Genomic DNA, 23,566 nt, shown 5'->3' with positions numbered 1-23,566 from the left:
AGTTGTAGGGTCGTGGTCGTGATGACCTGCAGGTCACAGGTCACGCAAAATTTATCCAATCAGAGCGTAAACTCATCAGCCCTTCCCAGCGTCCTGTTTGCAGGGCGGGGGGTACCAGCGAACTTCACACTGCAGAATGTTTCATTTTTTAACCGAGGGCGCTATATTCTTCTTCATGTTCTTTTGGCCATCGATTAAAACAACAAGTAAGCTGCAAGGCACTTCCTACATCTTACCCAGAATACTTTGTGAATCACACGAACGTTTCTAGAGCATGGAGAATGAGGTGGATGGTTTTTGAACTGCCATTAATTTGCCTTAAAATTGGATTTAAGGTCTCAAAATTCGCAGGTGACATGCTTGCAACTATAGCATTTTGATGTATAAGTGTGGGCGTTAATTAGCCGAATGGTGAGTAAAAAATGTCAGCAGTAATTTTGTACATTTTCATACACTCACAGTCCCAGTCTGGTTAGGGCCTACCCTAACTTGAGTAACTCTAGACCCGTGAACATGGCTTGTAAACTACGCCACGCTCTTGTACATGTTCGAACCAAGCGAAATCGTCCTTCCGTGACAAAGACTGAACATTGCCTTACCGTGTGATAAGTATTCACATATCAAGCTTTCTTGAACATGTTGAAATCTGCTTTTACGCCAAATCTGGCATTTGAACGATATTTGAGGTAAAATCTGGCAAGATCTCGACGTCCTGCAACCTCCTCCGAGTCCGATCATGCATGTGATTTCCAATGTGATAAATGCTGCAGATAATTTGGTATCGCACTGACACTCCGGGCACTCCTGATGTCCGGATCATAAGTGCGATTCCAAATTATTAGCTGCGTTTATCACGTGGTCTCGTTATTGGCCAATCAGACGTCGCCTAGTATCATATCATACGCCACATGAAGCAGACGGGTAGCTCGGAGGGCTCCGATAATTTTGCACGCAAATGACCCTGGGTACTCGTCCAGGGTCATTTGTCAGGGTCACTTGTCAGGTTAAAATCTAATTTCTACACGTTCGTATGCATGGGTCTTCATCGATGGCAAATTTCGTTGAAATGACACATCCTGAACTCGCGGACAGGCAAATTTAGATTTCTAGGTGAGTACTCAACATCTATACGAAATTATGTATGGCGGATCGATTTCGCTAGGTTCCAAAATACACAACAGCGTGGCGTTGTATACAACGCCACGTTCACGGGTCTATCTACTCGGGGGTCAGACAAGTCGACCGTTGAGACAACTCGACTCGGGACAAGTCGACCGTTGAGACAACTCGAACGTTGAGACAACTCGACCGTATGTGCGATAAATGGAAAGACAAGTCGATCGTTGAGACAAGTCGCCTCGCATATTTTGGGCCTAGTTTCGGGGATAGTACCAGGGATTTTGATGGCGGCTGATCGCCGTTTGGGAGTGATGACACATGAGGGTTTTTTTTTGCATATAACAGAGCCGATATAGCGCAGCGTGATTGTCGATCCGTGCACATCAAGGCCACGTGCGCGCATCCCCGGTCAACGTGGCCGTACCGTGCACAGCCGGGCCTGTGCGCCCACTTATCTCATCCCCGGTCGGTCAACGTGGTCGTACCGTGCCGTGCACGGTGACATCGTTTGTGCCGGGCCTGTGCGCCCATTTGCCGCGCCGGTCGACGTGCCCGCGTGCCGGGCCCGGTCCTCGCGGGTGGGCGGGGCGCACCGGCCCGACGCGACGCCCTCTGTACATCGAGTATGCCCACGCCGCACCCGTGATGGGTCTTGCCACAGATTTGTGCAACTTTTTCTGCTCCACGTGTAGCTGGAGTTACCCAGCCCTGAGTTTTATCATTGGGTTGTCTATTAGGGCTGGAGCGCATTTTTCTCAAAACTTGTAGTATTTGCAAAAAAAATTTGGAAAATGTTCAATTTTGTCCCCGTTACACACTAATTGCAACTGCAACTCACCCCAAACTTGCCTGGAATAACCATTACACAGGTCCTTGAAGTAAAAAACGATCCACGATGAAGATTCAGCCTACAATTGCAGTGAAAACAGGAGGAATAACCGCTAACTTGACAACCTTGCTGGATTGGCCAGGACCGCTATTGGTTTGTGCACAAAAAAAATTGTGTACAATGAATGGCGGTCGATTAACAGGCACAGAGAGCGATCGCTGTCAACTACTCGTTTTGCCGGCTGTGCTGGCTGTTGGCGCATGACGTCACGCGGAAGCGTAACACCCGATGACTGTTTCATGCACTATTGGTTGCGGTTCCAGTACCAAAGCTGTGATGCGAGTGGTAAACCTTATACTAGTGCATGAAACAGTCATCGGGTGTTACGCTTCCGCGTGACGTCATGCGGCAAAAACGAGTAGTTGACAGCGATCGCTCTCTGTGCCTGTTAATCGACCGCCATTCATTATACACAATTTTTTTTGTGCACAAACCAATAGCGGTCCTGGCCAATCCAGCAAGGTTGTCAAGTTAGCGGTTATTCCTCCTGTTTTCACTGCAATTGTAGGCTGAATCTTCATTGTGGATCGTTTTTTACTTCAAGGACCTGTGTAATGGTTATTCCAGGCAAGTTTGGGGTGAGTTGCAGTTGCAATTAGTGTGTAACGGGGACAAAATTGAACATTTTCCAAATTTTTTTTGCAAATACTACAAGTTTTGAGAAAAATGCGCTCCAGCCCTAATAGACGATTTTGGGTCAACTCGTACCCGAGTTAGCTCGTACCCGAGTCAACTCGTACTCGAGTCAACTCGTACCCGAGTCAACTCGTACCCAAGTTAACTCGTACCCGAGTTAACTCGTACCCAGGTTAACTCGTACCCGAGTCAACTCGTACCCGGGTCAACTCGCACCCAGGTCAACTCGTACTCCCCTCCTTTTTTAGTTTGGAAGTACGGATGGATGGTTAACAAAACTTCCGATTTTACCCTCAAAAACGGCGACTGAGATATAGTAGTTACGCCGCCAGAAATACAAATAAAGTTCAAGGATTAGTTGAAGGCGGTGGTATCAAATGTTGCTCACAATCTGGATGAAATGGGAAAATGTACCGTTCATCGGCAAGGGCTTCATCGCGAACGGACGGGTACCGCGCGAAGAACATTTTCAAAACGGCATCAGTGTGGTACTCGCGAGTCGACGGAGCCCTCGCTGATGAACGGTAAATTTCACTTTTCATCCAGATCATCAGATGTGTTATTTTAAAATTTGTGTAGTATTTTCTCTTAGTAATGATGTTTTTCTTTCTTTTTTCAGAGACCCTGGATCACTGAGATTGCGGAGTGACTGTGCGAACTGCTACGTCTTTTTTTTGTTCGGTCGAACGTGTTTTAAGGGCATGGTTTTCATTTTTACGAATTTAATAGAAAGCTGCTATTAAAAAATGAATTTTGTAATGTAAAAGTAATATTTTTCAACGTTCACTCACTCCATTTTTGGCATCATTTATTGAATAATAACTGCACATGGCACAAATCTCTTTGGGAAGATTGGGGGCCCTGAAAGTACAAATCTGAAGAGAAAATTATATTACAGGAAACTTAAAAGAGTCACACGGACATCGTTATTTAATTTATAATGATTTTTAAATATGTTGGTCATTTTTTGTACAATTAGTTCGGTAAATGTAGTAAAAAAAATCTTGTGCAGCTCAAATAAAGTTTCTGCGATAAGTTCAACTAGAATATTATTTTGGTAACGGATATGTAGGATTTTTAATTATTTGTTTACATTTGAGGCATCAAGGAAGTAAAAACGATAAAGGAAAATGGTGGCTCGTTTCATTCAGAGATGCTCTTTCTATAAGTTTTAGGGGACCAATTTGTTAGTTGATCCTTGGGTGTGAAAGATTGTTTGACATTAGGAAATTGTAATTCAAGTGCAAGAGAAAGTTTTATCTTAAACAAAACTGAGCTAATCGGGTTTCGTCCTCAAAACTTGACATCCGATTCGATTCATCATGAACTACGCGACGGCAAGAACACCGTGCACGCACAACCACTTTGACCGGCGAGTGTGCGCACATGCTCGGCAAAAACGATGTCACCGTGCACGGACGACCACGTGGACCGGCGAGTGCGCGCACAGACCCGGCAAAAACGATGTCACCGTGCACGGACGACCACGTGGACCGGCGAGTGCGCGCACAGACCCGGCAAAAACGATGTCACCGTGCACGGACGACCACGTGGACCGGCGAGTGCGTGCACAGACCCAGCAAAAACGATGTCACCGTGCACGGACGACCACGTGGACCGGCGAGTGCGCGCACAGACCCGGCAAAAACGATGTCACCGTGCACGGACGACCACGTGGACCGGCGAGTGCGCGCACAGACCCGGCAAAAACGTTGCACCGTGCACGGTACGACCACGTTGGCTGATGAGTGCGCGCACAGGCCCGGCAAAAACGATGTCACCGTGCACGGACGACCACGTGGACCGGCGAGTGCGCGCACAGACCCGGCAAAAACGATGTCACCGTGCACGGTACGACCACGTTGGCCGATGAGTGCGCGCACAGGCCCGGCAAAAACGATGTCACCGTGCACGGACGACCACGTGGACCGGCGAGTGCGCGCACAGACCCGGCAAAAACGATGTCACTGTGCACGGTACGACCACGTTGACCGGCGAGTGCGCGCACAGGCTTGGCACAAACGATGTCACCGTGCGCTGCACGGACAACCGGCCTATCCCTCCGATCTTCCGTTCGTTTCACTGATTTTCTCTTCGAAACTATGCAACTATTTTGAGCTGCGGGTACGAGTTGACTCGGGTACGAGTCAACTAGGGTACGACTTGACTCGGTACGAGTTGACTCGGGTACGACTTGACTCGGGTACGACCTAACTCGGGTACGACTTGACTTGGGTGTCAATTTTGGGGTACGAGTTGACTCGGGTACGAGTTAACTCGGGTACGAGTTGACCCATTTCCTAATAGACAACCCAATGATAAAACTCAGGGCTGGGTAACTCCAGCTACTCCACGTGTATTCATTTCCATTAAGTCGAGCAGTCTCAACGGTCGAGTTGTCCCGAGTCGAGTTGTCTCAACGGTCGACCTGTCTCAACGGTCGAGTTGTCTCAACGGTCGACTTGTCCCGAGTCGAGTTGTCTCAACGGTCGACTTGTCTGACATCTAGGCCTAGATCATTGTAGATGCAAATGCATTAACTTACTGCACGTAAGACTGCCAGTTTACGCGATGATTCCTCACATCGTTCGCTTCTTTTTCAAACAGGTTGAGAGGCGGTAAATCGGTTTCTTTTCCTGTGACGACTCCTTGACTGTTGCTCTCCATTCTCTCCGCAATAATGGACATTTCAAAACTTGCCAGAGCTTCCGATAAAACTTGGAAAAAAGGGGAATTTACTGAAACATACTTCACCTCAGCATCACCGAAAAGAAATCATGTGATAATGTGGAAAGGGCGCCCTCTAGTACACATATGACAAATTTCCTTTTTAAACTTGTTTCAGTCGTTTATTACCGAATTGCGGAGAAGCCCCCTTATCCTTCTTGAATTATTGAATAATATTTAACAAAAATGTTGATAACATTGTTTGTATGTGTTTTATTGCAAAACATGATAATATGTTTGGTGAATTATCACAGTAAAACAGTAATCGAATCCTTGAACAAATGAGTAGCTTTGGAAGCTTGTGGTAAAGTTTAAAGTCAGAAGTCAGTCTGGCGCTTTCATATAATGTACACAATAACCGGTTAGAAGTCTGGGTTGTAAACAAACGAAATTGAATGTAAAAAAACACACGGTGCAGAAAACCTGCGATCAACAACGTCGTTCATGTGTCGTTAGCTCGAAAGTAAAATTAAGTAAATTCTAACTTTTTTGTTTACTTCGAATCGTACTTTTGTAGCTAGAAAGGCCAATGTGCAAAGATGTCGCAAGGGGTCCGAACTGACGACTTTGCGGCCACCGAACCTCTTGCACACTCATTCTTTTCTCCCTTTACTATCGTATCGTTTTTCATTGAGTTGTTGGTCTTATTCCACCGGGTGACACTCGCCGTGTTACGGGCGTGCTTTCGCTTCGTCTTCCCCCGTGCACCGAAGAACATCGTGGGGCGAAATGTCCTTGTCACAGGTTGGACGATTTTATCATTAATTTCCTTCCTACTACTCCATGGTTCATTTGAAAGTCCACTTACCTTCTTGTAAATTTGACGCACTATGGTTTTGTACTAACTTTACACATGGTGACGTGTACATTTCCCCTCTGAACTTGAGATTGGTTTGTTTGCTTTGGCCACTGCCGGCCACTGACTGCTGTGCGCCAACTCAGCATGCCAAATGAATGACCCTCTCTTTAAAACTACAGAACAGCAATTGTTTTGCCACGGACCTGGTGTCATTTGTTCAAAGTTCAAATAGATTACAATATATGCCATGTTAGCTCTACTGAGTGGAGCGTTGAACTACGGTACAACGCTCCACTCACATGACTCAGTAGAGCTAATGCCATGTATGCCTTGTTGTTGAAATCAAAGTAAATATTTGAATTCCTGGTATAGAATTTAAACTAGCTCTAGATATTTTTAAACATCACAGGAAGAAATCGTAAACAACTTTTCCAGTGTGTGGCTCACTAGTATTAAATAATACTGCATGGGGCTAGATTTGGTGTAGCTTGAGAAACTCTAGTCCGAAAATTTAGGACTCTCAATACCCCAGCTCTAAATGCTATGTTTGAAATGAATTTGAATGATCACTTGAAAGGGGTTCCCAAAGCGAGATCCACTGAGAGTTAAATTGGAGATAAGAAAGTTTTGTCACTGGGATTTACCAGATTACATTGCAATGAACTTCAATATTTTGATTTGTCATAGTGGCAGCTTCAAGGGTGACAGTTTTTACGGCTTACATTGTTAATGTGCCTGAAATAATTGTTATTTTATTGACTAAACCAAATTTGTTTTTGCTGTAGACAAATGGTAGAGGAAACTTTCAGAATCCCACAAATCCAACACTGTGTACTGTAAATCAATGGCACAGTCTTTCTTCTTAACGAATACTAATCCCATATTTGCAAAGATGATCAATAATTCTTGGTCCATCATATTTCTGCCTAACCTATGGATGGATATCGATAGATTCAGGATGTCTTTAGGCATTTCATCATTAAACTTGGCAAAAGTTATTTGATCCTTTTAGAAAAAATATATATGTATACAGGAAGTAGCAAACCACTTGACATGCTTGAGGGAGTTTTCTCAATTGTACATGTAGTAAGGCAAAGGGGCAATCATTTGCTCCTCACATTTTTTTTCTATCTTTTCATTAGTCAAATTGCTTAATTAGTAATTGCAAAAGGGCCTATACATGTACATGTTTGACATTCACAACGTAACAGTGTTTACCATTCGAAAAATCAATACAGATAATACTTACATGTAGATTTGTATTTTTGTTTGGGGTTTTGAAGCATTGGATTACATTGTTGGTTTAACATTATGGCTCAGTCAAACTAACACAAGATTCTGTTGGGGTGTTTGTTTGTTTGTTTGTTCGTTTGTTTTGTGTGTGTTTTTTGTTGGATGTATTTTTAAAATACATGTAAGTGTTAAAGGGAATGTATATCATTGGCTTTTGCTGTAATTTTCAGAAATGAAGTTTTTGTGGGGTTAGTATGGTAGATCAAATATTGTTACACTGACATGTTTGAAGTTTTGTGGTGGAAAATGCTGGACAAACCCCCAAAACCAAAAATGTTCAAGTAGTCCAGTTCCCTGACTCCGCTAAAGATGAAATGGATCAATTTATAGATGCTGGAAAGTTGTAAGATAAGGGAACCAGTCTAGCTGGCCTGCCCCTGTTTATGAACATGTATCCAATAGCAAACTAAATTTGGACTGAAAAAATTGGAGCAGAAGTTGAAAAATTGTTAGGTTTTTCCAACGGTGGTCTGCCGACTACCGTTGGAAATTTATACAAAAATACCACTTTTCTTGAAAATGACTTCACACAAGGTGCCATAATTTTACAGGATGCTTCAGACTGTCATTTACCAACATCCTAGAAAGGTATTTTGTAAAAATTTGGTAGTTTTGTTTTTCGATGTTTGCAAATGTTGTATATTCCCTTTAAGAAAGGTCAACAGCACAAAGTACGGTAATACACATACATGACATGCATGACATAGTTTGTATTATTGGGTTGATGCCAGCATAACTAGTTGTAGTAAACTATTTACTTTTTGTCACTGTGCCAAAACTTTTTAAGAGGGTTATCCAAAGCTATCTGACAGCAAGGAAGAGGATGATAGTAAAGTACATAATTTCTATTGTTAACCCAATTCCTTCATTTCACATGCAAAACAAAATATGACCATATAGTTTTATTGCACTTCACCATCTACAGGTGCTGCCAACAACATTGGCTGTATGTTAGCCTGGGAATTTGCTGTACGAGGTGCCAACTTGATACTAGTGGATTTAGATGCTGAAGGCTGCATCAACCTTGCCAATGACATCCAAGATATTGGCCAGGCTGTCAAGGTCTACAAGTGTGATTTGACAAAAAGAGAAGAGATAAATAGGTAAGAAGTAGAAAAGTCTCTTAAACTGTTGCTTACATTTGGCAGTAGTTTGTCACAAGAAAATAACCATTTTATGATTTTTTATGTGTATTCCAATCTTGATAGGATGCACAAACTGCATGCAGTGTCCGAACTTTGTTGATTTATAGTTTTTTTTGTTTTTTTTGTTGATGATTCAATAGTAAGGAAAGACCTACCACATTTGTTTTCAGCTTCATCCTTTTAAGGGAGGGGAGCACTTGGCTCAATGAAATAAGATAATCAAAAACCCAGGACTTCTTTCAAAACTTTGTCCAAAGTGTAACAAACATGACAAATGGCCGCTCCAATATTTTGTATCTTCTAGATTTCATTACATATCTGTAGTACATGTATGTATTCATACCACAACTTGTAGAAAACAACTAAACAAGGGAGGAAACTCAAATGTAGACACTAAACTCAGTGCCTTGTTACAATCATCCAGGACTTTTCAATGGAGGGAAAAAGCTTTTTAAGCAATGAATTGAGATTTTCAACATTCAAGAGAAGAATTTACTGTTTTTCCTCAAGTAATATATAAAACAAAAATAAGTAAACTATTTGTCATTAAGTTCCTCCTCCTCCCTCTCTGGCCCCCAAATTCAGCTTTGCCATCACAGCAGTCAAAATCAATCAAGTGACTGTTTTTGAAAGTTATGAATACCCTTGAAGTTGTTCATTTGATATACACTGTACCCACACTTCGACTGGAGGTGATTGACTTATGTCAGCTGTATACTAGTTACTGTACCTCTTTTATTTGTTGATGGAATTTGACAAGTCACAGTGTTTACATGAATGAGATTTGACTGTTTTTTGTTTAAATAGTCTGTACACAAATGCATGGCAGAGAAACCTTGTGGATCATAACCATTCTTTGTGCACCTGTTATTGATTCAGTGATCTGTCAATTAAAGCCCCGCCCCCCCCCCCCCCCCCCCCTTCAAGGGCATGCGCTTAATTAAGTGCATTCATTGTGTCATTCAGGAAACAGCCGTTGGCTTCTAAAAAAAAATGCATGAGCCAGGTGCCTTGATAGACTCGATCATGTGTGCTGTATACCAGTATACAGTGTACAGTATGTAGTCTAACACTAACAGTACATGTACATGTACGTAGTAACAGAACACTGCAGAATGAAGAAGTGCAACTGGACTGCAGCTACATGGTGTTAAACGGGAAAATTACTCTTCATCCGAATCGTAAGTTGATTTTTGTACCACGTTAATCTTTGCACACTAATATAGATATACAGTATGTATGTTGTTTATGATGGCAAATCAGGTAGTTTCATAGCAGTATTGGGGTTAATATGGTAATTTGGGTCAGTTTTTCGGCCTTTCACATCTGTTTACAAATGAAATATATTTACATGATGCTGACTTTCAGAAAACTGTTCTGAAATGTGGATTGTTTAACAATTTGACATTTTCTTTGATGAGTGAGATGGTGCGTTTGTTTTGCCTGATTAAATGGTTGTGGGTGATAAATAAAGGGCAAAGCAGGAGAAGATTTAATAGGCCAAGAAAAAAATAATGGTATATTTATGTTAAACACACAACCATCCATTCATGTTCAGAATTACATGTACATGTGTAACCCGTGGTTCACATTTCAAAATAACAGGAACCAAATTTTGTATTAATTCAACTCCCTTTTGAAAAAGAACTCTTGACTTCACACAATTCAGGATTTACGTACACAATGAAATATGTTTTATTGCCAGAAATAAAAGTAGTCTCAAGCAATGGCAATACAAATTAAGAATGCAGTGAGGTTAAATATAATTCACAGAAAACACAGGATCCTGTAAAATTTAAAATACAAAGCTAGAGCTCAGAAAAAGGGCGCCAAAAACTATAAAATGATTAAACTCGCGACTTCGTCTATCCGCGGTAGTTCGGGAGTCCATACATGGCGTAGAAGAGCTTGAAGACGATGGAAGTACGATGTGACAAAGTAGACTAGTTGATGAAAGGCTCAGTTGAAGATGAAGTAGAAATGACGACTCTCGTCATTTGTCGGTACCAGTAAAAACAAAGGGATACTTGCGAGGTCTTGAAAGATGACGTGGCTTTGTCTAGGGCAATGCTGGTGGCTGTGTCTAGCGTAGGGCTGATGGCTGCGTCTAGGGTCACTCCAATGTCTTGGATGCCGAAGGTAATGATGGTTCTCCGACGTGCTGGACAGCTGTTGGTCTCGGACGTCGGGGATACCGATGGATCTCGGAAGTGCTGGAGCAGGCAATATGGTGTCTTGAGGGCAGATCGGGGAACGCGCAGAGGGCTCCGCCTAGCTCTCCCTTGAAGTGACACGGTCCAGTCTTTTTAGCCTAAAACAGAGAGTTACATGGTGGTCCATGCCACATTACTAATATTATCTATCACTACGAAGTCGGACCAAAATGGCTGACTTTTCTACATGTAAACAACACACTTCCATAATCACACATCATGTGCGAAACTTTAAATTGAATGTTAACTTACATGTTAATTAACATGCACAGAAAAACTCTTCATTATAGAAAAATATCAAAGAAATCAACTTGTCGCCTAGTACTTCTTAGACAATAATCTAACCTATTGACTTTGAACGACTTCAAAAGCCAGGAACGATCAAAGGACCAAATTTTCTCAGTCTCGTACATGAGACACAAATAAAATAAAGGAACTCCAACTCCTAATCGAACTGTTATGTACGGGAAAACTAACTTCCAAAACTTGATCATGAGATAACCTCAAATGTAGATCTCTAAGTTTCGGTCCATAAAAAATAATATGCAAACACCAATTCTAAGAACCTACAATTTATATTACACAAGTGTGCAGCTTTTCTTGTGTAACCCAAAACTCTATCACAAGACATCAGTTTGTGTCTTTGAGTTTGGGTAGATCAAATCACAAGAAAATAGTCAAATATTCGTAAAGTACTTAAACAAGTACCGTAAGTTGCAACCGTGGAATAGAACTTCAACAAAAACAGCTAATCAGTCCAGACTGTAGGACTATAGTCAGTTTACCACAGAAACATCATGGATATGATGGGTGGTAAATCCTGACTTTATAAAAATACAAAAATCTGTACACAATGCTGAATAAAATCTGGAGCAATACTCATTCTTGGTTTGACCTCAAACCACTACATGTACTTCAAAGATAAACTAAAAAATACACAGATCCAATTTACTACGCAATTTGCTAAAACACTTGTCTAAAGGTAGCAATAAAAGATGCAAAACTCTCCAATTGAATATCCTTTTAGAATCTCTCAGAACATCATTAACCTTGGTAATAATATACAAAATGGTAAGTCTCTCTCTCATGAATTTGTCTAGCCTTACTAAAATTCGTGAAGTCCAGACTTCATAGAAAATCAATTTAAGCGATTCTCTTCACAACTTACAAAAGTCACAGTGAAAAGGTAATGACTACGATAATCTAAACATGATAAAAATTTACTCAACTTACCTAAAACAGAGAGCCAACATTCGTGCAAAAAGGAGGGAACTTGGGATCAGGATCCTCCAATCGAACAACAAAATGATGCAAAATGGCTGGTGAAAATGGCAGGCATGCAGTCAGCACGGTGGCAGAATCAGGAATGCCAAGCTCTGCTAAAATTTTGGGGCAGCTAGCACCAAGACCATGCCCTGATCACATGACTAGCCAGGCTCTCATTGGTCAAACTTCAAATTGTCACACAAGACTCTAATACTGATTGGTCAGTTAGTAACCAGGCAGATGAACACTCAGCAGAGTTTGTGGTTTTCACAGCTTCTGCAAGGTGTGATCAACAACCAGGGATTAAGTGTCCCTACATCCTGCTTAGCTCCTGGAGGAGTACACAACTGGGGCACCAGTCAGTAATAAAAGGCAGAGGACACAAAAGACATCCTCTATTCTTCCAGGAAGTGGGCAAGATCAAAGACAGGCTTTAACAAAAGTAGGAAAAAGATCAAAGGTCTACTGGAACACAAGTCACCAGTAGAAAAGATGAAACATCATAAAAGATTAGAAAAGGGAAATCATGCAAATAGTAAACACAGTCATATAAAATAATACTATAACCCAAGACCTCTTTTTGGGTCAGGGTTACACATGTACATATTTGTTACATAAAATATTGGAAAGACTATCTAGAGATTGTGGGGTGGGTGAAGTCTACATGTACATGTAGTGTGAAAGTATTCATGCAAGTGAGCCTTCAAAAAAATAAGCGGAGTATTTTAGTTGAAAATTTTGACTGTGTTTTTCAGTTCCCAATTCTTTTTGAAATGTTTTGCAATTACTGAACATCATGGAGGATGATGTCTTGCATTCTGACAGATTTCAACTTAAAAGAAATGATATCTTGGCTAAGTGAAATTGTATTATTTTTCCCCCAGATGTCCAAGATGTCTGTTTCCAAACCTCTCGTCTTGGCCACCATCTTACTGAATGGCAACGAAATCCTGAAGAAACCAGTCCGTGCAAACACAATGGAGGAACTTCAAAGGGCGGCCAGAAGTGTCTGCCCAAGTCTTGGCACTTCAAAATTACAACGCATTCTGCTGTTTGACAAGACGTTTGATGAATACATTGATGTTGAAGACCATGTTACATCAAGTCATGAGAAGTTTCTCCTTCATTTCTCAACGTGCAACCCCTCATCTCAAGCTCAGTCCAGTTCCAGCACAGCTGGTACCCAAAAAGACAAACCTAATAATAAGACGCTTAAGCAAGTGACTCCAAAAGTCACTAAGCGCAAACGTAAGGTACGAAGTAAACCACCCATACAGAGCTTTGTGGATGACACATCAGTTGATGAGGAGGAGTTAAAACACAAGTCCCAGATATTTGGGAAAAGTGGTGGGAAGCTGAACAGATACCAGCAACACATCAACAAGGAAGCTTTCTTACTGGTGAAAGCTAACCCTGCTCTCCTTGAAAACAGAGGTCATCTTCTGACAGCGGCAAGGAAAGCCTTGCATGACTGTGGGTATGACTACGCACACGGAAACAAAACTAGGAGCAAGGTACTGGGGAAACAAGTCAGCGGAACATATACCAAGACTTATTCAAGAGCCAAGGCAAGGAACGAGAGGTTGGAAGAGATTGCTGACCAAACCAGAAGCCTGGAGACTCAATTGGAATACTTTCAAAAGGGAAAGGAGATAGCATCTGCTTCCCAAATGTATGAGGAGGCAGCTGCATTTGAACAACAAGCAGAGGAACTAAGATCCAGGTTGCGCCAGCTAGGTGAAGAGCAATTCGAGATAAACAGGAAAACAACTTTTCTTCTCAAAAAGAAAAATCAAAGGAAGTCCAAGGCACGAAGGCAAGGCACAAGCAAGCAACAACCACCAAGTGATGATGTACAGATGGATGAAGATGATCAACCAACAACCACCAGTTGAAACAGCCATACTGTACACGCATGTACATGTACACCGTACCCGGTACATTAATGTATCTATAGGGTGTAGGACAGAAAACCTCTCCTGAGCAGCAGCAATAGGGCCTTGAACATTGTCATGCATGCTCAAGGATGCTGTATTCATTGAATAGGCTCTGACAGAACTGGTTATTTTGTAGCTTAGTGGTTTTTACTGCACAGGTCTTTAAGAAAAAGATACATGTAACCTAAAGAAGGATTGCAGGTGCAATTTTAGTGCATGTGTAGGCCTATGTATTTAATTTGGGGTTTTTACGGTATGCTAGTCAGTCCTTCTGATTTGAAAATCACAGGCGTGTGGAAAAGGCACAGCTGGATTTTTCTAGGTGTGTGTTTTTTCTAGGTGCGTTATTTTCTAGGTGTGTGTTTATGTGGTTCAGGGAAATTCAGGCGTGCAATTATTCACACTTCTCGGGAAGCTTTTAGGCGTGCAATGGCGTGGGGGTGTGATCGCACCCCTCAAATCAGAAGGACTGGTTAGTGTTTCTTGCTGCCCTGTTAAAACCGTAAATAATCTTTAAAAAAATGTTTTGCTGCTCATCTTTTCCTACGGTAGGAAAAATGAGCAATATGGCTATGCCAATTTCATGTGAAGATCTAAACTTCAGAACAGTTGTTACATTTGTATAATTGATTGGCTAGAAGTGCACGCATTATCGTACAGCTTAACCTTGCTGAATGTTGCATACATTTACCTACATGTATATATGTACATGTTGTATGTAAGGTACATTCCGTAATTCTTATTCATCAATACCTGAGACAGTTTACCCATTTCTATTGGTCCAAAGCCTGTAACCTGGGTGGGTTTAAGTAGCCGGTAAAACATTGCTGTGTTTGCGCCACATCACGCAGTACGCACCTGGCGCACGCCAATTTCAAAATAGGAGATTTTTTAGCACTGCGCACTCAAGGTACACACCATAGATATGACCAGGGGTGTTTCCCAAAACCTGAAGTAAAATTGTTGAAAAAAATATTGTTGGAAATCTGTGAATTTCTGACTTGTTTTGAATTTTTGACTGAACATGCTGAAAGGCATTAATGAATGGGAATAATACGTGCTTGGCCTTTAAATATTAAACAAGTACATGTTTAAATCCAGCTAGGGGCCTGGTCAGGGACAATGACCCTCGCCTTCGGCTCGGGCCATTATCCGTGTCCAGGCCACTAGCTGGTTTTAAACATACTTGTTTAAAACCGGCCAAACACATAGTCCTATTTATGCCGTAATTTAAAATAACATCTCAGATGTGAATGGCTTGATTTACTTACCACCAAATACACGTACAAGAATCAAACACTACTGGACGGGAAATATTGTGTTGTGAGGTTTTTTTCAAGCTAAACAATATTTTTATTGTTTTTAATTAAGTCTGTGAAAAACATTTTATACATGTAATATTTTGTCTCTGAAATTATACTAGTTGTTAAATTATGGTCTTTAGCATAATCTTTTCAAAAAAGGATCACAACTGAGATCTGCATGCCTGGTCTTCGATTAAATGAAAGGGATCGAGGAGGAAAACTTAATTCAATGACCATAACCTTTTCAAAAATTAAAAATCAACTTCTTACAAACATTTGTTTACCCGTATATCACATATTCTATTGGGACTGCCATAAATATTACTCAGGTAGATAGCCTTAGGATGCAGCTTGGGAGTTAATGCCCCTGAGACAATTGATCGATCGCCGTTTACGAGTTAGCCACGCCCCTTCGACAACCCTATGTAATTGTGTACATTAAGTTTTGTTTGTCTCAGATTTGGCGTGTTCATGTCCATTTGTATATCCAATTGGACATATTTCACAAGCTGTGTTGATGCAATTCTACCGATAAGCACAATTAACCTTTGCTTGTCATTTTTACAAGTTTGATTTGAATGGTGATTGTTTCATTCCTCTGTGTAGTGTGCATGCTACCGGTAGCACTGTTATACAGGTATTAGGCATAAAGATGTGGAAATGTAGCATTGCCTCCATGCATGTTCATATGTAACTTAAACTTTCATTTCATATGAGAATAAAAGAAAAGCAGTGAAAACCAATTGACTACTGAAAGTAAGATCTACTTTATGTTTTCTTACATTTGTAATTGGGGCAACCACTAATCTCTAGTTTTTTGCTTTGAATATTTTTTTTGGGGGGGGGGGGAGGTTAAGATGCATGCATTTCAGAAATCATAACTGTAACAGATCATAGAGCAAGGGTTAGATTCATGAAAGGCTAAAACCACATTGATATCCCCCCCCCCATGCTGTGGATGTGATGTGACTAACCCAGGCTGGAGATGACTATGGATATGACATATATTTTTTGTTTTACATTGTGCAGTACCTTGGTACATCATGTATTACATGCGTACATACAGGCTGTGGGGGTTATGCCACTACAGCCACATACACTGTACAAACGTACTTTATGCGTTTGCTTTTTGCCTGGTATCCACCATTCATCACCCCCTGTGCATTTATAAATAACTGTCATACATTATTTATTGTGATGTATGGAAATTAAACAATATGAGTACATGCAGTAGACCAGAGCAAGCAATTTTAGCAGCCATCTTGGAGGGCAATGCCTTTGTTTTGCTGTGATATTCATGAGTGCACATTGTGTGCATTCATTGTCACTATATCCAGTCTATTCCTACCTCCATGCATGTATGCACGCTGCCTTGGTTAGTGTGGTGTGAAAACTTACCAAGGATACCCTGTGTAGAAAATGGAATGTGAGTTAATGTGACAGGAGTCATTTATTGTTAACAATGGCTTAACTGGGGGGGGGGGGCACAGTGGGGTCAAGGCCTGTGCCCTCCCCTTTTTTTTTTCTTTCCCACTCAGGATATAGGGAAGACAAATATTTATTTATTACTCCTGGTACTGAAACCAAGGATTCCCTAAATAGCGCCCTAGCCCTAAGCTCGAAAGCCTGAAGAAATCTGTAGAGAGAAGTGAATGAGAAGAAATGACAGTTTTAGAGGTGGGAGGAAAAGCCTAGAAGAATATTCTGGGAAAAACCCATGGAATCAGGCAGGGACTGAAAACCCAATCCATATTGGCCCAGCCAGGATTCGAACCCAGGTCACAGTGGTGGAAGGCGAGGAAAGGACCGCTACGCCAACCTGACTCCCCAAACAATACAAAAATATGAGCTTTTTATATTGTTACAAAAACCATTGAGTGCCCCCTCCAGAAAATGAGGCCCCTTGAGTGTCCATGCCCTGCAAATTCGGCCACCATTATGCCACTGATTGTCAATGTGTGGTTGGATCATGCAGAGTTATGAGTGATATCTTCCGAGATACCGGTAAGGTGGACATCTTGGTGAATAACGCTGGTATCGTCAGTGCACGGAGATTACTAGACTGTCCTGACGCAATCATACAGAGAGTTATGGATCTCAACATCATGGCTTCATTTTGGGTAAGAAATATTTATACCTCATATTATAAACATGTTTGTTCAGATGGTAAAATTTGCGAAACCCTCCGAACCAAAAATTCCAACATTTGCGTGGTTTTATAACAGCTGTTAAAAATATGGTTACTTGCAAGCTATGAAAAAACTAATTAAAGTCAGAGTCAAAATGTACATGTAATTACAGGTACTTTAGAAACTTGATCATTGCAGAACATGCTGCACCAGGAGTGTCACTGTGACAGACATGGCGCATTACAAGTCTCCATTATTTTATTATTATGCTAGCGCTTGTTTGCTGAGACAGTCTAGTTTTACTACTGTGATAGCATTCTCCATGTCTCTCCACATTTAAAGAACTTGATTATTCTCAAAACATTTGCTCAACAAAATGTTCACTACAGTTTTAAAAATTTGACTTCAACACAGGATGGTAACTTGGTTTAACCCTTGTACAAGTTTAAGGTATTTTAAGAACAAGAATATAAATGGCCAAAATGTACTGGACAAAATGACTGTGGTAAGGTGGTGAACATTGCCTTTAAACTTGTTAATCATTGAATAAGTACATGTATTTAGAAGACACTGCATCATTTGTTTTTCTTGTTGAACAGATGACAAAAGCTGTCTTGCCAGGCATGATAGAGAGGAACTACGGTCACATCGTTAACATTGCCTCCCTATCTGGGTTCATTGGTATTGGCGGTCTAGTGGATCTGAGTACCAGCAAGTTTGCCAGTGTGGGATTCTCTGAGGCTTTGGACCTAGAGCTGAAACAGATGAATAAAGACGTCAAAGTGTCTGTGGTTTGCCCTTCACTGCTGGATAGAGGGATGTTTGAAGGAGCCAGATCAAGGTTGGTAGGCCGTCTGGTGAAGTATTCTTGTAGTTTTATAGCTGTGTCAGTTCAGCTCACTCTTTTAGCTTTGTCCTCTAAAATACATTCGCTGACACTTTTGTTGGGGGCCGCCATCTTGAAATCACGTGAACAAAGTGTGTGATTTCATTTGCTAGTAACATTTTTTGGCTCAGCACGTAGCTCAGGTTGCCCACACACAGGCCAGATTTGCCTCACGGCCTCGCGAGGCAGAAAACTGTGTAATGTGCTAGATCCACCTTAATGAGATGCTCAAGGCGCAGAGAAACAATAAACAAATACAACAAAAACAGAAAGGAACAGTATGGGCTCAGATGTTGCCACAAGTAAGATTTCGGACATCCTTTTACTTGTTCCCTCTCATTTGCCTCAGGCTTCTTTCCTGTTTTCCACCCTCATATTTTGTTTTCTAATTCAGATTTCCATCGCCCCTGAAGCCCCAGTATGCAGTCAGTCAGATCATGCGAGGTGTCTTGGCAGATCAGGAAGTTATATTCATTCCGTGGTACATGCGGTTTACACCAATCTTCAAAGCGTAAGTAACATGTTGAATTCCACCAATTCACTACTTGTTCAGTTTAATAGTGGTTTGTAGATTGTGGAATCCCTCATCCAAATGGCTGTGTTTTATCAAAACTTTTTGCACGGTAAAACAAAAGAAATAAATTACTTCATGACTTTTAATTAGCTGCCTGGTTTGTACATCTGAGGTTGTCAACCTGCTCAGCAGTGTCTCCTACTCAAATGACACACAGGGTTAGGGTAAAAAAAAAACCTGAAAACCAAATGTCGGGACCATTGTTTTAGTGAAGTTCTGTATGTAGCCCTTTAAAATCTAGGATATGAAAGCTCAATTCATGAGCTTTCTTTTAGTACAAGAATCATTCAAATCAGTCATGTAATTTTCAAGTTACGGAATTTTAAACACAACCACAGTTTTAAAGTTCTGTCCACGGATCACAAAAAGGTAAGTGTTGTTTCAGCAAAACGAAAACAAATCACATAGGGATGTGTGTGAATTGTTTTCGTTTTGCTGAAAGAACGCACATCTTTTTTGTGATCCGTGGACAGAACTTTAAAACGGTGGTTGTGTTTAAAATTCTGTAACTTGAAAAGTACATGATTGATTTGAATGATTCTTGTACTAAAAGAAAGCTTATGAATTGGGCTTTCAAATTCTAGATTTTGAAAGTGCTACATGCAGAACTTCACTCGAACAATAGTCCCGACATTTGGGTTTCGTTTTTTTACTCACCTTGTATCACTCGTCTCATTAGTTGCCTATGATTCATACAGTCTAGCCTGGTTTGCTCAAAGGCTGTCTCTCATTTATCTTAAATTAATTTTATCTGTTTGGATTTTCACTGATTTCTTATCTCAACATATGACATGAATATTGTTTTTATTTTTTTCAGGATTCTACCAGTTGGAGCATTCAGTGCATTACTAGATTTCTCTACAGGCATGGACATCATGAAGAACATTAAAGGCTCACGGAAAACCAGCCTATTGTAGCATTTCATCAGGTTGTGGCCTTTCATCAAGGCGTGGTCATTCATCTGGGTGTGGTCCTTCATTGGTGTGTGGATGCCCCTCTGCCCCCTCAGGGTCAATCATCAGGGCGTGGACCTTCCTTTGGGGCGTGATCATTCATTTGGTTATGGACCGTTGGGAACACACCTGCCCAACAAGTGCAGCTGAACATCAGGGTGTGTGGTCATCCAAAAAGTTCTTAAATGATCAATGCAAAAATCAATGCTATCATGAATATCAGTACATTATACATTTACAAAGCGTCGGTCGCACCATGAAGTGACGCATTGTGTGCACAAAGTGCGTAGATGATACATCACTTCGTGGTGCACCCCACGAAAGGTGTGGTTTGTATCAATTATCATGCTTTAAGGCTAGGTTTACACTATGTTCCAGGCGGCCACGGCAATCACGTTTCTGGCCACCGTGGACAAAACGGTATGGACGTGAGACAACGCCGGGGGACGGAATGGGCAAACGTGACAGTCCGTGATTGCCGTAGATGCCGGGCCAGATTTTTAAACTGTCAAAAAATTTGCCACGGCAGTCACACTGCGGATGAGAAACCTAGTAGGCCGTAGTAAAATGGGGTGAACGTAACAAAACGTGACAGTACGTGATAGGCCGTAATAAAACTTGGAGACGGTCCGTAGTGGGACGGGAAGCATGTTCATTCCCCGGCATCTTACCGGTCCTTTCAAGTTATGTCACGTTCTGCCGCGTTTAGCAGGCGTTTTGTCACGGCTGCTGCGCGTTTTGTCGCGTTTTGCTTCGTTTCTCACGGCAAGCTAGGGTGTACGGTAGCCGTTTCGTCGCGTTCAATCACGGCGCGTCCAGATGTGTGACGGTTTACAGGCCCGGTGTGATGCGGTGCGATGCGGCGAGTTGCGTTTTACTACGGTCTGATACGGCGAGCGCGGTCTGGGAGGGAGTATAAAAGCATACAATGATTGCTATTGCTCGGTAGGCTTTCTTTTCATACCGTGGGCATAAACTTGCTTCGAAGCTGCCCGGCATACACATTTCATCTGTAGAAAGCCTTGACAGAACGCGAAAAACGTGTCAGACTTTGATTAGAACGTGAGGGACCCCAGAGGGACCCATCAGAACGTGATAGGCCGGGAGGGTAGACCGCGGGCCGAACCGTAGTGCGCCTTTGAGCCTCCGGGACTCAGCAGCCCCTTTCCCCCCACGGCCCATCACAGATAACGTGATAGACCATGAGAAAACTTAGCAGGACCTAAAAAAAACTTGACTACGGAGAAAAAATAATTGCCAAAATCCCACGGCGCACTACGTTTCGGGCAAACGGGGCTGCCGTGACCGCCGGGAACATAGTGTAAACCTAGTCTTAGGCATTAATTTATGTTCGTAAATACCTAAGACAGTCTTAAACGACCGGTCTTAAAGGATGATAAAGACATGGCTAGCTGGTCTCAAACACTTTTCCAGTGTTACATGAAATTTGGACTCCCATGAAATCCGGTGCCTTTTAACGTTTCATTGGTTGAACATTCACATTCCTCACGTATGCATGTGCAAATGTACCAGTGAATCAGTATTTAATTGTGCGAAATTCACACACTACACTAGCCCAGCTATGTATTGCGCTACATTGCGCAGTACGTGCGACGTGCACGCCAATCTCCTTATAAGGTAAGAGTTATAGAGGGACATTCCATATTAAAGTCAGAGGGGTGTTTCATAAAACAAAGTAAAATTGTTGAACAAAATGGTTGGCAACGTCTAGTTTTTGACTTGTTTTGATTTTTGGACTGAAAAGATTAAGAGATTAAACTAGCCCCTTTCCCTTCAATCCCTCTCTACAAATTTCTCTTCTCAGATTTGAAGAAACATTGATTACAACAGCATTTCTGTTGATTTCTTGTTTATTTACCATACATATTGGTCATGTGGGTTTATAAATACTACATATATAGAGTATTACCAAAGAGACCTTTAAAATTATCAGTTATTAGCAGGTACTTTTCAGTCACTTGCCTGCCCTAAACAAACACACTCGCTGCACTGCCTGAAACTGCTGACTAAATGTTGAACAGTAATATGCAGTATTTATTTAGTGGTCAAGTGACATGTGAATCAATGTAAAAGTTAAAAAAAAAACATTGCTCAATAACCAGTTAATATCGGAGGCTGTGTAAACACGATCTGGCAATGTACATTTGCAGGGGCAGATGTAGCCTTGGTCAAGGTGCTAGTTGTTATTCATCCCGGCCGTAGCGGGGTAAACGATATCCTCGCTAGTGCTATGCATGTGGTGCATTAAAAATACAGCGCGAACAGCGACCTCACGCGGCCAACATTTATATGCAAATCGGTTGGACCCAATCTAGCGCCTTGGTTCAATCGTCGGCAAAAGCTTATGTTTTTCTTTATTTTGCGCTGGATTTCTAGCGCACGACTTCGTATGCGAATACAGATAAGTGTAGGCGGGGTTAATATGTGGAGTGTCCAATCACACCTTGGTAAATCCGGACGTCATCAAATTATTTGCAGCTATTCGCCTTTTGCGGACGTGACAGGAACCACAGTTTTTGTGCATTGGTGCCGTGTGCAGAGACACACAACGTGTACGTGCATGGTTTCCATGCAACGATCGACCAATAAGAAAACGACATTTAAGGTCAGCTAAGGCTATTAACATAATGAGCACCACCCCCAAAACCTCACATGGACGATTGAACCAAGGCGCTAGATTGGGTCCAACTGATTTGCATAAAAATAGTGGCCGCGTGAAGTCGCTGTGCGCGCTGTATTTTTAATGCACTGCATGCATAGACATATGACTGCATGCATAGCACTAGCGAAGATATCGTTTACCGCGTTACGGCCGGATGAATAACAACTAGCGCCTTGACCAAGGCTAGGGCAGATGACAGGTTACGTGTGGTGGACATGCATACACATCAGTGGTTCCCATTGGTTTTATACACACTGTGTTTTGAACTTGACCTTGGCCATTGTACACGGCCTGTTGTAGCAAATATGGCTAGGGGGTTCAGAGTATTGTAAAATGTGAAGTTATGGTGAGAAGTACCATACAAATGATTCTCAAGAGTCAGTACTTGTGGTGTTTGACTTAATTTAAAATTTTACCGATCTATCTTGTTTTTGTTTTTGTTAATAGTGTTTTTCGGCCAAAAATCATCCCAGCAAGCAAGTGGTTATTAAAGGTGATACAATGTTGTATTGTCTTCAGTGCACAATCACTGCCATTTTCGTACCCTGAGAACTGTCCCCATACATGTTGATTTACTGTTCTCTCTACTAATAAAACCATTGTCTTATGCAGAGAGTGTGTGAGTAAGAGTGCCATATTTGTATATTATATCTTTTTAGATAAAAAATCTTTAACTTCAGTAGCACATAAATATTTAAAGATACGACATTGCAAGAAGTTTTGGGATAAGTATGCAAAGTCGTATAAATTCTTCAGTATTTAAAATATAGACATACATACATGAGAACCATGTTTTATAATTAAGAGCAAGTTTGTATGATGTAAAGTTGTCCTAAAAAAACTATTTACACAAAATAAAGTTTTTAAAAAAAATTCTGAAGTCCCAAGTCTCTCTCTTATATTATCACGCTTATATTATCACGCTTCATTTTTAAAGCTGTCACATTTTGTTTATGTACTGAAGTTGGATGTACATTATGTAACTGATTTAGTAAACATACAAGCCTTTGGAA

At 41.4% G+C, this 23,566-nt stretch overlaps 3 protein-coding genes and 1 long non-coding RNA gene across 5 annotated transcripts in view; 2 read left to right on the top strand and 2 right to left on the bottom strand.

The window, feature by feature from the left end:
* Positions 1 to 5,452, bottom strand: part of LOC119724496 (V-type proton ATPase subunit H-like) — a 30,617-nt gene extending 25,165 nt beyond the window's left edge. The window contains exon 1 of one of the 2 annotated variants that reach the window (XM_038195579.1): positions 5,190 to 5,452. In XM_038195579.1, the coding sequence (XP_038051507.1) occupies positions 5,190 to 5,332 (143 nt within the window). In that variant the 5' untranslated portion in view covers positions 5,333 to 5,452. The remainder of the gene's footprint in view (positions 1 to 5,189) is intronic. The other variant, XM_038195580.1, reaches the window with a different exon arrangement.
* Positions 5,453 to 5,759: 307 nt separating this feature from the next.
* Positions 5,760 to 21,963, top strand: LOC119724499 (epidermal retinol dehydrogenase 2-like). Its single transcript, XM_038195585.1, has 6 exons — positions 5,760 to 6,115; positions 8,389 to 8,566; positions 17,304 to 17,448; positions 18,057 to 18,298; positions 18,738 to 18,854; positions 19,735 to 21,963. Exons 1-6 carry the CDS (start codon positions 5,911 to 5,913, stop codon positions 19,832 to 19,834), a joined length of 987 nt encoding a protein of 328 aa, XP_038051513.1. The 5' UTR covers positions 5,760 to 5,910; the 3' UTR covers positions 19,835 to 21,963.
* Positions 9,665 to 14,322, top strand: LOC119724498. The gene is made up of 2 exons (XM_038195584.1): positions 9,665 to 9,789; positions 12,972 to 14,322. The coding sequence occupies exon 2, from the start codon at positions 12,972 to 12,974 to the stop codon at positions 13,980 to 13,982; it is 1,011 nt and encodes a 336-aa protein (XP_038051512.1). The 5' UTR covers positions 9,665 to 9,789; the 3' UTR covers positions 13,983 to 14,322.
* LOC119724501 lies at positions 10,173 to 12,678 on the bottom strand. The gene is made up of 2 exons (XR_005270648.1): positions 12,055 to 12,678; positions 10,173 to 10,919 (listed from the first exon to the last, which is right to left on the bottom strand). It is a non-coding gene; the product is annotated as an uncharacterized LOC119724501 (long non-coding RNA).
* Positions 21,964 to 23,566: the final 1,603 nt, after the last annotated feature.

Source organism: Patiria miniata, unplaced genomic scaffold (genome assembly GCF_015706575.1).
Source record: "Patiria miniata isolate m_02_andy unplaced genomic scaffold, ASM1570657v1 HiC_scaffold_18, whole genome shotgun sequence".
Lineage (NCBI taxonomy): Eukaryota > Metazoa > Echinodermata > Asteroidea > Valvatida > Asterinidae > Patiria > Patiria miniata.
The sequence above is the reverse complement of the archived record's forward strand: the minus strand, read 5'-3'. Positions and strand labels throughout refer to the sequence as shown.

Bases quoted from the DNA above. Each gene is read 5' to 3' on its own strand.
- LOC119724499 (XM_038195585.1), top strand. From the start codon at position 5,911: ATGTCGCAAGGGGTCCGAACTGACGACTTTGCGGCCACCGAACCTCTT. The intron at 17,449-18,056 runs GTAAGAAATATT...CTTGTTGAACAG, and splicing joins ACATCATGGCTTCATTTTGG to ATGACAAAAGCTGTCTTGCC. The intron at 18,299-18,737 runs GTTGGTAGGCCG...TTTCTAATTCAG, and splicing joins TTTGAAGGAGCCAGATCAAG to ATTTCCATCGCCCCTGAAGC.
- LOC119724498 (XM_038195584.1), top strand. From the start codon at position 12,972: ATGTCCAAGATGTCTGTTTCCAAACCTCTCGTCTTGGCCACCATCTTA.